We start from the raw sequence: 15,262 nt of genomic DNA, 5'->3' as shown, positions 1-15,262 counted from the left end.
AGCGCTGCAGAATTAGTGGCACTATATATATAGCTGCTGCTGATGATTAATAAACTCATACAGCTTTATTGATTGTTCTCAGAAGCAGTTTGACATCTGCTTATACCATGTTGTCTTTGGTATGGTCAATGGAAGGTGACTGCACATTGTATGCATTTTATTTGTATTTTCTTGTGTTTTCATGAGTTTTCCTTCACAGTTCAAAAACATATTGGTAGGTTAATAAAATTAAACGATAATATTAAATAATAAACACAGTGACCATGCAAATCGATAATTTATCTATACACTTGCACTTACAGCATAATTTACACATGTTTATAAGTAACCACAAGGTTAAAATCCCATTCACAATGTTAAGGGATGCTACACTTTAATATTACTTATTTTGAAAACGCATTAAATGATTTGCTTGGCGGACTTCTTCAATGTTTCTAAGTTCTTTACAATGTTTATATGACCACCGACCGGATAGCACTGTTATTTTATTGCCTAAGGATCACACATTATTTAATTGTAACAGCAGTTTCAGCAGGGCAGCTGAGAGGAAGGTACTAGAGGGAAATAATACACTATTTCAATGCATTGTTATTTTATTTCCTCTATAAATGTTTAGTAAAAGAAACAGTCCTAAATCATTCTGCATTGAGAGTCTGACTTACCTGAGTGTTGAACTGGGGTATACAGCAAATCCAGAAACAAGGTTCAACTGTAGAATATAAAATAATATATTACATGTAACACGTATATTTTATGCCAACAAAGATTTGAATGAACTACATTGCTTTTTTTTTATTAGCTTATTTCTGTCATTTCCATGTATTACAGTGAGCAGGCAGAGATTTGTATTTCCTTGCACTTGGTTAAGTCACAGTTGTGCTAAATTGATTACAGTTGTATCTAGAGAACCACTTTATGATGCATCCTCAGACAAGAAAATCTAACAATTCTACTGGTCCTATAAAGACATGACCAAAAACTACAAAATGAGCCCAGAAATAAAACACAATTTCTGTAGTAAAAATTGCAGCAGGACAACAATGCCCCCTAGTGGCCAAATGCCTATATCAGTCAGTAAAGGTACCAGAAAGACTCCCAAATACATTTGAGTATGATTATTTTTCAGAAATAAGTTCTACAAAGTTATGTTTCACTAATATTGTTAATAGAATGTCTAATGTTTCAGTATAATGTTCATTGTAATATTTAACATACAATTTTCCATTTACATACAAATTGCACAATTATTTATTGAGAGATGCAAGGACATTATCATCATCATCATTTATATAGCGCCACTGATTCCGCAGCGCTGTACAGAGGACTCATTCACATCAGTCCCTGCCCCATTGGAGCGTAAAGTCTAAATTCCCTAACATATACAGACAGAGAGAGACTAGGGTCCATTTTGAAAGCAGCTAATTAACCTACTAGTATGTTTTTGGAGTGTGGGAGGAAACCGGAGCACCCGGAGAAAACCCACGCGAACACAGGGAGAACATACAAACTCCACACAGATAAGGCCATGGTCGGGAATTGAACTCATGACTCCAGCACTGTGAGGCAGAAGTGCTAACCACTTGGCCACCGTGCTGACATTAAACTTCATAACACAAGCAACTTGATTCCAAGAATATATCTAACAAAACATTGTGTACCTTTTTATAAATTAAATTATAATCTTCATTGCTTGTTAAGCATTTCTTGGCAATGCTAATGAAAGCTTTCCTTTCTCTAGAATAACAGTGTAAATAGCATGCAATTGATTCACTGTTGTTTATTGAAAGTTCATTGGCATGTGGTAGTGACCTGAAGAATAAAGTATAAAGTATAAAGAACAAGCAATGTGCTATTGGACATTAATAAACCTTATAGTACCACAGTAATCATCAGGAAACAAGGCACATGATAACTATGGTAAATGTCCAAAATATCATGACATTCCATGAAAACTTACAAAACAAGTCTGATTTCTGGGTTACAATTGTCCTTATACAGTACCTGGCATGTTGTTTAAAAGTATTTTTCTGATAAGATTATTTAAAAAAAAAAAATCCTTCTATTGAGCTGAAATTACTGAATATTTAACATGAGTTTAATAACTGACCCATACAATTGTCTTGTGGCAAGTTTAAAAAACGTTCACCCTTTTTTGTGATGACAATCCTATTACACCAATCAACTCCTCTAAAATGATGCCATTGTATAATTGGGCAACATTCCCTATATGTGAGAGCAGCTGGGGGATTGTAAGTCACCTGTTCTTCAACCCATGTTAGTCTATTTCAGTCTCAGCACACATCTCACCATAAGCTTCTTCTAACATACTGAAGATCTCTTATTGCTGTGTTGCCACCTTTTCTATCCCCTCTATTTTTCCAACATAGACTATGAACTGAACAGCCGAGTCATGTGAATTAAATGTTTCAGAACCACCAATCATATCATAATGTTACTCAAATGCCAACAGCTCGAACTGTGTTTTTACTTGGCAGGCTTGTATAGTTTGTGAACAAATTCTAGTATATGGAGTGTGTTTTTTTTAATTTACTTTGCTATTTTCTATATTTAACTGTAATAGAGAGATATCAATAAGGCTGGGTACACACTACTGTGTTTTCAGCCGATTATCGGCCAATCAGACGATAAACTACTGATTGACCCAATATCACAGTAGTGTGTACCCTGGAAGGTTAAACGATTATCATTCCAAAGCACATAATATTGTTACACTAGACTAAAAATCTCGTTCAACGATGGAACAATGTCGTTCCAATTCTGCAGTGTGTATGCAGAATTGGAACGACAAATGAGGGGTGAGCAGGCATACATACCTTAAATAACTAGAGAGGAAACGTCTCAAGCATCCTTTGTGGAGTGGAATGCAGGTTGAGAGCACAGGGCAGATCCCTGCTGAGCGACGGTCTGACAGTCAGCCAATCAGATGCATGGGCCTCCTACCAATCCTGACAACCCGCCCAATCCCGACTGTGCCGTCAATCAGTTTAATATTTAAATGACCCCCTTCCAAGAACAGATACAGCAAGTTGTTCTGCAGCAGCTGATGCCTGTCACACAAAATCAGCTGGTCAATACTTATATCTGTATGCACACCATCCAAGTGAGAGTAAGGGATATGCAGAATTCCAATGACTTCTGTACTGCCACACAGCAGTCTGATCACAAGGAAGCCTATGCAGAACATACTGTATGCAATGGCACTACAGGGATATACTACAGGGGGTCGGGAATGCTCAGGGTTGGGAAGAGCACATGGCCCAGGGTCAGGGTGGGTACCCCAACACCGCAGTGCTAGGACATAGCCAGTATGTCCCACAGCAGCTTGACTGACACTGCCCACAGCCAATGGGAGGGAGGTTCAGCCAATCGGCGAGGTCTGGGGAACAAAGTTAGCACTGTGTATACAAACAAAAGGGCTCTGATTCACCTCTCTCAGTAACTGCTCCATCAGTGCATTCAAATGATGATTAGACTCTGCTCTGGTGAGCATGTGATACAGGGAGGCAGTGAAAGGGTCACACACCTGATATAAACATGCAGCAGAGATTGAAAGTAGCAATTAATTGCTTATGGCTCCACCGCTGGCATAATAACCCTTCTGTTTTTTTTTTTTAGGTAATAAATGCTGACCTCTAATGTCAACTGTAGAGATACCAGATCACAAATTGAAATAATAGGTCTGTTGGTCTCACTCCTGGATTCACTGAGCCCTTCAGACCCAGCACCTGAGGTGCACTTGTCTATATTCTTGCTTTATTTCCCAACACTCAGAGAATCAAAGTTGATGGTTTTATTTTCAAATGGCCTCTCCACTCTGCAGAACGCTGTCTGGCACATCACGGTGTGTTTCTGTTTCTGAGGCGTCTTGAAGTAAAGAGGCAACAGAGCATTCTCTAAATGACTACACTGCTCGTGGACCAGATGAAGAGCACAGATCTGAAGGTAAATTGTGTATAGTCTATACACATGAATCGGCATGCTAATCGTTTTTATTTTTTCCTGTCGTTGGTAAATTGGCTTCAACTATCGTATTGTTAACATCTGCCTGTAGTGTGTACACAGCCTAAGGGTCAAAGGGAAATTACCGAAGTGCAAATTCTCTTTTGTTGTGTCATGTCATACTAACTTTTGTGCAAATGTGGAGGGACAGAAGACGCTGGAGCCGGTGCCCGTGAAGAGGGCGAAGATATCCGGCAGCGCTGTGCCCCTGGAGGGGCTGAAGAGGTCCCCGATGGTGCCCAGCTACAAGAAAGAAGAGGAGAAGTACTCACCCGTCCATCGATCCAGCGGCGGTGAGTATAACTTCTTTTTTGCAGGTCCTGTGCGCGGGGGAAGGATGAGCCAATCAGGGCTCATCTTTCCCCGCTGGCCAATCAGCGGCCGGATGCGCGAGCCAATCGCGGCTCGCGCCCGGCCATTCAAAAGATTGGCGCCGACGCGAGCCAATCAGCGCTCGCGCCGGCGGATGACGTCACGCCGGCGACTATATAAGTCGCCGGGTGGCGCCATTTTGCCAGAAGTCCGTCGGCGGGGAAGAGAGAGGACGTCTCTCCACGACGTCGAGCCAGAAGACCAGCGGCAGCGGCGGCAGGGGGCCCTTGTAAGGGCCGTGAGCTACCCTGCCGCCAGAAGACTTCTATCCAGGCACCGGAGCGGAGATCGTCGGCGGGGAGCCCTTGTCAGGGCTGAGAGCGCCCCCGCCCCAGCTGCAAGTGGAGACCCAGCGCCGAAGCGGAGAAGAGGCGCCGCCGGCTGGAGGGTCTGGAAGACCCGCAGAAGAAAACAGAAGACGGCGTGTCAAGTTGAGTATCCTGCGCAGAGCAGGTAAGTATACTCAACGTAAATTCGGGCACTAGGCCCGTGGGCACAGTCGGGCACAAGGCCCGTGGCACACTCTATAGTAGGGGCACAAGGCCCAGGGACCTGGGCACTAGGCCCCAACGTGGTAGTGGGCCAGTAGGCCATTAGTATCTATATAAAGGGGACAAGCCCCTGTTAGTTAGAGAGGGGGACTCTGAGCCCCAGGTACAAGGGCACAAGGCCCTAGGTAGTTAGTGGCCTAGAGGCCATAGGAAGGCCAGAGGGCCTGGTTAGGGGCTGGTAGCCCATCTGCTATTAAGGGCACAAGGCCCCAGTCAGTTAGGAAGGCCACAGGCCTCAGGCAGGGGCTAGGACCCCTAGGTAGTAGGGCATAAGGCCCTAGTGAGTGGGCTCAGAGCCCTGGGTTAGAGAGGGGGCTGAGGCCCATTATTCAGAGCAGAAGGCTCTGTGTGTAGCTGGGCAGAGACCCATGGTGTGTAAGGCATAAGGCCCTGGTGGTGTGAGGTAGAGGCGTGGGAGCCTCGTGAGAGTAGGCGCGGTCCTGTGTGAGGTGAGCACACGTGGTTAGGAGGTACGGTCGAGCGTAGGCTCCCGTGGTGCTGTAGCAACCTGCTGGTTGGCTAGCAGCGGTGTGTTCGGGTAAGTAGCGGCAAAGTACTGTAGACTGTATCTATTTATTCTGTCTGTGTGGCGAGTGTAGTTTACATTACAGTATTTTGGTGTGCTTTCTAACTGTGTCCAGGGGCAAGACGTCAGGCCCCCATTAAAGGTAGGCTCTTGTTTCCTGTGGTTTTCCTGTGCTAACCCGTGCTGTGTGGGGACAAGTGTAAGTAACAGCATACACATAGTCAGGGGAGAACACACGTAGTGTCCCTGTCCCTTAGGTCCCCGGGGTCACACTGGTATCCAAGGGGGGTGGCTGAGTGAGTTGGTGGCAGTGCAGCACACCTTGAGGCAGTTCCAGGGGCGGCCGTGGTTCTGATCAAGGGTCCTCAAGGCCGGTTCCGTGCAGGTGGACCTGTGGTTCCGGACGAAGGGACACGTGTGAGATACCCGAGTACAGGCAGTCGGGCGGTTCAGTTCGATCGGCTGTTCCGTGCGGCAGTCGGCCCGCGGGTTAGTGTGCTGTTTTACTGAGCCTCAGCCGGGCTTAAAGAACCCGTACTTAGGGCCTGTGTGTGACTCCATAGCAAGAAGGCAGCTTCTTGGTAAGACCTGGGTGAGGGGGTTAGGAATCGCCCTCCGGTTTAGGCTGTGAACACCGGCTGGTGTTCCCCGTAGCGTGTAACTAGTAGTCCCGTTAGTGCACCACATTTAGTTAGTCCTAGTGTTTGACGTAGTTGCGTTGCCGACCATTAGAACGTTGTTAGGGTCGGGTCGCCGTTGTAGTTAGTCCAGTTTGTGGGTGCCATCTTAGTTCACGGAGAGCGTAGAGGGAGGCTGTGTGTCTTGTCATCCGCAGGAGTCGGGAAGGTGCAGGAGAACCGGATCGGAAGTGGGAGTGTCCCGGTGAGTATCACGCTCGATTCCTCCTTTCGGTTAGGCCCTCACCGGCAGGTGTGTGAGGCACTTGAGGCGGGATTAGTCCTCGGATTAGTCTTGGCCTTCAGTGCCTGTAGTCCCCCGCGTCTTGGCAAGAATAAACTGAGGAGGCGGCAAGGAGTTTGGACTGACCGTGTCCTTGTGCTTTGCCGTAGTCTCGGACAGCCCTTACCTGGTAGGCACGGCCGTAATCTCTGTCTCTATCTCAGAGGGACGTGATTGGAGGTGACTGCGGCTGCGGATCTGCTGGGATAGGATCGCAGCTGGGAAAGTGGAAGCGGACTGGAGGTGACCATCGTTTACAAGGTAAATTCTTTTGTGTGCGTCTGTCCCTGTCTTTTCCCCGCAGGGGGCGTTACACAGGCACCCATTTTTATCTGTAAGCCCATGGCTTTGTGGATGCGAATGGCAGGTTCTGTGAGGGCAGCTGGGCTGAGCATGAAATCTCCGAGTGTGGAGAGGTGCATGAGTGTGCCTAGTTTTGCAGATTTAATTTTGCAGGATGGAATTATTTAAATAAAAAAGCATTATTTCGTAGGCATTTAGTCTGTTAGAAATGTGATCATCGCTTACATGTACCCAACCCCTTTGCAGAGCCCTATAGTATAATATTTTGGGACCCAATGATACAATCCACCCTCTTCTGAGCATTTGCAGAGGCATGCATAGTGAAACCTCATTTGGGTGCAAGCAGTAGTGGGACTACTGTCATTGCAGAGTGTGCAGTGGCTACGGGCCCATCCTCACCTCTCAGAGCCACGGCACCCCCTGCATTGGCTTTAATTCTGCTACTCGCAGACCCATATTTATTACAAAAAGCATTCTAGTGACCCATATATACATATAATACAGAAAGCATTTCAGTGACTAATACACAATACAAAGTGCTTACTATTGATCAATATGCATAACAGAGAGCATTCTGAAGACCAGTACACAATACAAAGAGCCTTATACTGACTGATATACATTACAATGCAGAAAGGATCTTGATGACCATATTCTGGAAACCTCTGTACAATGCAGATTCCAAATCTCTGATGTTACAATGCAGACCTCCAAATTTTTAGTGGCTATACAACGCAGACCCCAGATCTGTGGTGGCAATACAGTGCAGTTTACAACCTGAGTGCATCTTGTCTTTAGACTATCCCAATGGAGGTAGCTCTACCACTGTGTAATGCTTAATTTCTGCCAACAAGGACTACCGAAACAGGGGAGAGAAGGGATGAACTAACATATCATCATATATGGTAAAGGCGTGTTAACACAGATGTGGCCAATTCAAATCCTGTGTTTATTGTAAGTACATTTGTTTTCAGCAGTATCTTGTACAACGGCTATAGGGCAGATATAAATGCCAGTGTCACAGAATCGTTTGTACTGAAGGTCACTTGCTGGTGTTGACGCTGCTAAACAAAGAGGCATAGAGTCTAACACGCCTCTGGTCTTCTTCATGGACCCCCGCAAGGGAGTTTGGAGTTTGCTGCAAGAGACGTGCATATTGGCATTCTGCGATGGATGATACCATAGGTGTGCAGCAGGAGGTCTCATAGATAAAGAATCACCTCAGGAGTTACCTTATATTCAGACAGAACGAGTCTTGAGATGTATATCTTCTTTATATAGTACTAAGTACCAGGATCAGTTTAACAACAGTGCAGGTCGTGGCTCTCCAAGTTAGCCACCAGTGAAGTGGTAGGTGAACAAGCAAAGTCGTGCAGGCTGAGGTCAAACCGTGCGGGCAAGCGAGGTGCCAGAGGAGCAGACGATTCAGGATCAGGAAGCCAGGAGTCAAAATCAGAAAGATCAATCAGACCGAAGGGAGTATCAGAAGCAAGGTCAGAAGAAGTCGGGTCGGTACACAGGAAGTCAGTCAGAAAGCAGGATACACACATGTGCTGGAACATAAGAGACTTAGATGCTCTGGCATCCTAATGGCACCAGAGTCTCCTATAAATAGACAAGAGATTATCCTCATTGGTGGGCAGTGGAATCGGCGGTCAGAGATCAGCTGACCGCGGACAGAGCTAGGAGCAGAGTCCTCGTTGCCTAGCAGCGAGGACAGGAAGGAGCAGGAGGCTTCCAATTGCTTAGCAATGGGATGCGCGGGCTGACCAGGAAGGCGATCGTCCCTGGCTGTAGTGGAGGCAGCGGGGATGGCGCTTGACAGCCAGATGACAGTGATGACTGATATACCATAGTCTTTGATTAAAAAATTACATGTATGTGTCTCAGTAGCTTTCACAGAACCACTGTATTCATTTAGAATTTGTTTTCAAAACGCCTTGAATGCACTGTACGCATACAAGTTAGTTAGTCAATTTAAAATAATATATGAATAAAAAAAAAATTATATAAATTCTATTTGAAAAACTTTTTTTATTTGTTAGGTTGTTGCAGTTGTTATTGTAATTTATAGCCAAATAAAAGTTATGTATGTTCTGATGTTAAATTGTTGTATTTATGCATGTGCGTATACTTCATTCTGCTATGTGTGTCTATATATGGAAAGTACCATTTATAAAGAGCGTATATCTACCCATGTTCAAATCGTAATGAATCTTAAACGCTTTGATTTGAATATGGCCAGAACTATGCAAAAGGTGCTTGCTCTTTTTAAGATGTAAATTACGGCCAAATTGCACTTGGGCTTGAATCAGGCCCTTTATGTTTAAAGTAGAGATGCTTGGTCAAAGTCCCCGGAGGAGAAAACGAGGCATAACGTCATCATTGCATCATCGTATCTCGCGAGTTTTGGGTTCTATAAGTACTGCCATCCACGGCAATCCGGTGCCATTTCACAGAGAGAAACAGAAGGGGTAGCAAGTATCCAGTGACATTCTACTGAGCTATAGCGTACACAGAAACAGGAGAGGTCCCAGTGTTTTTGCCAGTCTATAGTATACTTGCCGGATCACAGATGAAACAGCGCGTGTTGATAAAGATTTTTAACAATTGAAATGCGTCGGCAGGAGAGGGGTGGATACCCGGACGGACATACATGCCGGTGAATCTGGACTTATCCTGGATCCTTTTGCCCGTGCAGAGAGCAAGTCGGCTACCCGATTGTATGGACGGGGTTTATATTCTCTTTACACGCGCTGTTTCATCTGTGATCCGGTAAGAGTCCAGCTTCACTGGTTTCTCTGTTCGTTCTGAATATTTTGGATACTTTTATCATATGCTTTTTTATTGTTTTTATGTATCTTTGGTGCAATAAAATATCTTTTATGAGGGATAATGCACTATTAGTTTTTTCACTTTTCCTTCTGAGCATCGACTCTAAGAGGATCTAATAAGAGGACAAGATCTAAGGAGGACATCTATGTCTACATATTGATCTGTGTGATTCAAGATTGTAATCTTGTAAGTGTACACCCTATAGGGGATTGAAAACCTCCATCACGTGGTGTGTGCATTTTATTATTTACCTTCACCGGATCCCTGGGATATCTAATAGTTTATATCATAATCATATAATACATGTTACTCTATGATATGCTCTCTCTTTTTCTCATTTTACATATGATCATGTTCGTGGAGAGGAAATGTCAGAAACTTAAAAATTAACCTTGATTATGATTAACTCTTGGAACGTGTGGAGGACATAGATCAAGTTTGAAAGAAGATTTACATACAATATCTGCCCTGTGTGTTGCCAAATTGTCCTTAATATTAAAGACAAATATGTAAACATAGTGTAACATATAGGGTGGATAATACCTGCAGAAATGTACGACACAGTAACTACATTTGAATTGGAGTAATAGTTTTTTATTTATACATAGCAATGAGCAAGAGTGGATATATATTGTAGCAAGGCATTTCATAATCTCTGAAGTAATAATATACTTGCTTCAACATAAAATGTGGAGGAAGGTCACTTTTTACATGTTTTATTAAGAGCTTAATATTGCAAAAAATTAAGTTTTTAGCACATTTTCAATAGTTATATTAAATTTTTTATTCTTTTGCAATAAACGATCTCTACATAATATCAATGGTGGCTGCGAATTCTGCTATGTAGCACTTATTGATGTTGCGCTCGATTTTTCCATATCCGATTTCTCCCCATTCCTCGCCCCAGCTAGGAGAAAAAACATAAAAATATTGATTATCAAGAGATTAAAACCATTAATATCCCTACTGAGGTCAGCACGGCAACTATGGTGGGCAAATCAGCCATTTAATATCAACCACATAAAAAGATATAGGCTACGTGGCTGAATTGTCATTTGTTCAGATGCATGCTGCATGCCTGAGCATGTTACTATATAGGCATGTATCATGCATCTGCGATGAAAGCAAATAAGCCATGTAGCATATGTATTCCACATATGTCTAGTATTAAGTGGCTAATTAGGCAACCTTCACTCCAACTGATATTTTGTTTTCAAATTAATTGTCGCTAATAATGACAGCAATGCAAAATTAACATATTTTACTATTTTATTGATCTACAATATATGTGTATCTCCACTCTAAGGGTTTGTAAACCTTAGGGCAATTACCCCTTTTCAAGTCAGCCCTCCACATATATATTTTCCAGAGTGAGATTGACCATCCTTCCTAGTAAGTAACATCTACATGAGAGATCTGCTGTATTATATCCTGGGCATTAACTTACTACATGCGAGGCTTCTCCGTATATCCAGTAAAAGTATCTGAATCTCTCTGATATTTTTTTTTTTTTAGTGTTTTAATAAATGTATATCTGGTGTGAAAATAAAATATTTATTGAATTGATGAACATATCGCACTAGATTTCTTCTGTATTTTTTTTTCCTTTATGTTGTCAACGTGATATTTGTACGAGACATTTATATGCATGTCTTTGGCTTGAAATCATGACTGAGGAATAATCTAAAGTCTATTCTAAATGAAAATTCCAAGAAGACATCTTGAAAGTGGGTTATTTATTGGAGAGCTATACATTGGACAGAGGCAGATAAGAGCACATGCTTGATGTATTAGCACAAGTGGATTTTGTGTAGGTTTATTTACAAAAGGGGATCACAGCTGGAATTGACATGTGGATCACAAGAAAGAAGTCTCTTTGTAATGAGTGTACATTTTTGGAGTACACTTATAATTATACAGTGTCGCTGTTGTGAATTACCCTACGAGTTGAGTTATTAGAACCTGTGGTTGAAGAGAGCTTCAACTATAACAACTCCTTTTCCCATAGAACCAGATATGTTCGCCGGTACTCAGTTGTCCCCAGGACTTATTCTCGAGTAGTGATAACTCAACTCCAGTAGGTAGGCACCACAGAGGACTTGACAGTGGGATGCTGAGCAGAGATACTCCTGGACCAGATAAAGCAGGAACACCGAGTTAGTAACAGGATGCAGTACCAACCTCCACCAGTATAACAGATTGGCAGTGTGGAGTAGAGGATGGTGTAGTACCAGCTGTGGCCTGTGTGAGATGGAGCTAGAGCAGCACAGTGTCAGGGAAAATGCCGGAGCAAGATTGAGCAGTAAACCTGTACTGTAAAACACTGCTGACACAGGTGAGTCTGATGGAGTGGATAGCTGCCACCACAATCTTGCGGCAGGGAGATTATCTCTCAGACAAAAGGCAGAGTTGGAATCCAGGCAGAGGTCAGGGCCACGAGCAAACAACCAAGTTCAGTCACAACGGGTATCAATCTGCAAAAACAGGCATTCACAGAACCAGGAGCACTGAGAAACAAGCGTGTGACTGCTATAATCGGCAAAGGCAGAGTGAAGCTGACAGGTATTTAAACCAGTAGTAGCCAATCAGGGCAGGTGTCAGATAGAGCTGCAGGTGAGAGGAGTTCAGGTGATGACACCCAAGCTGAAAACAACACTACAGCAATAAATAAAAAAATAGCAGTTACCTGCTGTTCCTAACATTACCCTGCCCCCCAACCCATGACGAGGGGTTAAGGAACCCCTTAATCTAGGCTTATCTAGAAACTTCTGATGAAAAACTCTTCTTAAGTCATTGGCATGCAAGTCCCTGGCAGGTATCCAAGATCTTTCTTCAGGACCACACCCCTTCCAGTGAACCAAATAGGGGAGTTGGCGTTGTACCCATTTGGAATCAAGAATTTTTTCGATCACATATTGTGTGTGACCATCCACTATCACTGGGGCAGGTCTGCTTAGCTGTTTCCTGGGAAACCTCAGGGATGTAAGAGCTGGCTTCAATAAGAATGCATGAAACGTACGGGGTATCCTCAATGAGTTGGGCAGTTCCAACTGAAAAGCAACTGGATTAATATTCCTGATGATCTTAAATGGACCAATGTATCTTAGTCCGAACTTAAAGGAAGGCTGGCGGAGCTTGATGTTCCTAGTGGAGAGCCATACTCTGTCCCCTTCCTTAAGCTTACAAGGATGTCTGATGCAGTCCTTAAATAACTTGGCTTGAGACACAGCTTGCTTCAATGAGAAGATTATCTTTTTCCATTTTCTCTTCAGAGAACGAGCAATGTGTCCGATCTCAGGGTGGGCGGGTAGGATGATGTCAGAAAATGAAACAGACTTGGGATGTCTCCCATAAATGTAGACAAATGGGGCATAACCAGAGGAAGAGTGTGGGGAATTACTATAGGTAAATTCTGCCCATGGCAGGTTTTCTACCCAGTTGTCAAGTAATTCAAAGATGTTGCATCTTAAATATTGTTTTAAAGACTGGTTTACCCTTTCCGTCTGTCCATTAGTCTGCGGGTGATAGGCTGATAAAAAACTCAGTTCAATGTCAAGCAAGGCACAAAATGATTTCCAGAACTGGGCCACAAATTGAGTTCTTCTGTCTAAGACAATATTACTGGTTATTCCATGTAATCTGAAAACATTTTGAATGAACAGAGGAGCCAAAGACTTAGCAGATGGTAGCTTCGGTAAGGAAACAAATAGAGCCATCTTACTAAAGCGATCGATTATCACCCAAATGCAATTACACCCTTTAGACCAAGGCAAATCCATGATAAAATCCATGGAAATGTGGGTTCATTGAACACTGGGCATGGGTAAAGGCATAATCTTTCCCATTGGTAAATCTCTGGGTGTTTTCACCCTGGAACAAATATCACAGGACTGTACAAAGTCTCTAACGTCTTTCTTCATAGAAGACCACCAAACAGAGCAAGAGAGTAATTTAATAATCTTAGTGATACTTGAATGTCCAGATATTTTGCTGTCATGGACCCCAGAAAAGACAGACTGTCTCAGACCAGCTGGCACAAACAACAAATTGGGAGGCATGGAGGCTGGTGCCTGATCCTGAACTGCCTGTAACTGGGTTGCCAAATCCTGAGTTAGCCCTGAAACCATAGTTTGAGAAGGTATGATAGGAGTGTTATAAAGGGTATCCTCATGTTTCTGTAGAAAACTTCTAGATAAGGCATCTGCCTTCAAATTCTTGGAACCAGGGCGATATGTGATCACAAAACTAAATCGAGAGAAGAAAAGAGCCCAGCGCGCCTATCTGGTATTCAACCTCTTGGCAGTACCAATGTATTTTGAAGATTTTTGTGATAGCGCCCTCCAATCAGTGTCTCCATTCTTCGAATGCCCATTTAATGGCCAGCAACTGACGATTTCTCAGACAAAAAGGCAGAGTCGGAATCCAGGCAGAGGTCAGGGTCAAGAGCAAACAAGCAAGGTTAGTATTCAGGCAGAGGTCATGGTCATGAGCAAACAAGCAAAGTTGGTATCCAGGCAAAGGTCACAACGGGTATTAATGGTAAAAGCAGGCAGACTATTCACAGAACCAGGAGCACGGAGAAGCAAGCGTGTGAACGCTATAATCGGCAAAGGCAGAGTGATGCTGACAGGTATTTAAACCAGTAGTAGCCAATCAGGTCCGGTGTCAGATAGAGCTGCAGGTGAGAGGAGTTCAGGTGATGACACCCAAGCTGAAAACAACACTGCAGCAGTCAAAAAGAAAATAGCAGTTACCTGCTGTTCTTAACAGCCGCACTATTATTTGTTTTTGTTTTTCTTTTTATGTTTGTATCCAGCTTTGAGGAGTCATGAAGAACACTCATTCCTCCTTATTTTATTTGTATTTTCATTGATAATTAGTGCGGGATTGGTTCCTAACACTTGCTATATTTGCTTGATTATATCAACTACGGTCATGGCCTAAAGTTTTGAGAATGACACAAGTATTGGTTTTCACAAAGTCTGCTGCTTCAGTGTTTTTAGACCTTTTTGTCAGATGTTGCTATGTTATACTGAAGTAAAATTACAAGCATTTCATAAGTCCCAAAGGCTTTTATTGACAATTACATTATGTTTATGCAACGAGTCAATATTTGCATTGTTGACCCTTCTTTTTGAAGACCTCTGCAATTTGCCCTGGCATACTGTCAATTAACTTCTGGGCCACATACTTACTGATGGCCGCCCATTCTTGCCTAATCAATGCTTGGAGTTTGTCAGAATTTGTGGGTTTTTGTTTTTCCACTCGCTTCTTGAGAATTGACCACAAATTCTCAATGGTCTGGGGAGTTTCCTGGCCATGGACCCAAATTTTAATGTTTTGATCCCCGAGCCACTTAGTTATCGCTTTGCTGTATAGCAAGGTGCTCCATCATGCTGGAAAGGCATTGTTCGTTACAAACTGTTCTTGAATGGTTGGGAGAAGTTGCTCTTTGAGGATAGATAGTTTGGTACCATTCTTTATTAATGGCTGTGTTCTTAGGCAAAATTGTGAGTGAGCCTAGTACCTTGCCTGAGAAGCAACTCCACACATGAATGGTCTCAGGGTATTTTACTGTTGACATGGCACAGGACTGATGGAAGAGCTCTCCTTTCCTGCTTCAAAGAAGCATTTTTCCAGATGCCCCAAACAATCTGAAAGCGGATTCATCAGAGAAAATGACTTTAGCTAGTCC

At 43.2% G+C, this 15,262-nt stretch overlaps 1 protein-coding gene across 1 annotated transcript in view; it reads right to left on the bottom strand.

The window, feature by feature from the left end:
* Positions 1-10,194: 10,194 nt before the first annotated feature.
* Positions 10,195-15,262, bottom strand: part of LOC142151989 (cathepsin S-like) — a 52,244-nt gene continuing 47,176 nt past the window's right edge. Inside the window, exon 7 of the mRNA XM_075208152.1 lies at positions 10,195-10,474. Coding sequence (XP_075064253.1) covers positions 10,375-10,474 — 100 coding nt within the window. The 3' untranslated portion in view covers positions 10,195-10,374. The remainder of the gene's footprint in view (positions 10,475-15,262) is intronic.

This window comes from Mixophyes fleayi, chromosome 4 (assembly GCF_038048845.1).
Source record: "Mixophyes fleayi isolate aMixFle1 chromosome 4, aMixFle1.hap1, whole genome shotgun sequence".
NCBI classification, from domain to species: domain Eukaryota; kingdom Metazoa; phylum Chordata; class Amphibia; order Anura; family Limnodynastidae; genus Mixophyes; species Mixophyes fleayi.
This window is presented reverse-complemented; position numbering and strand designations above follow the sequence as displayed.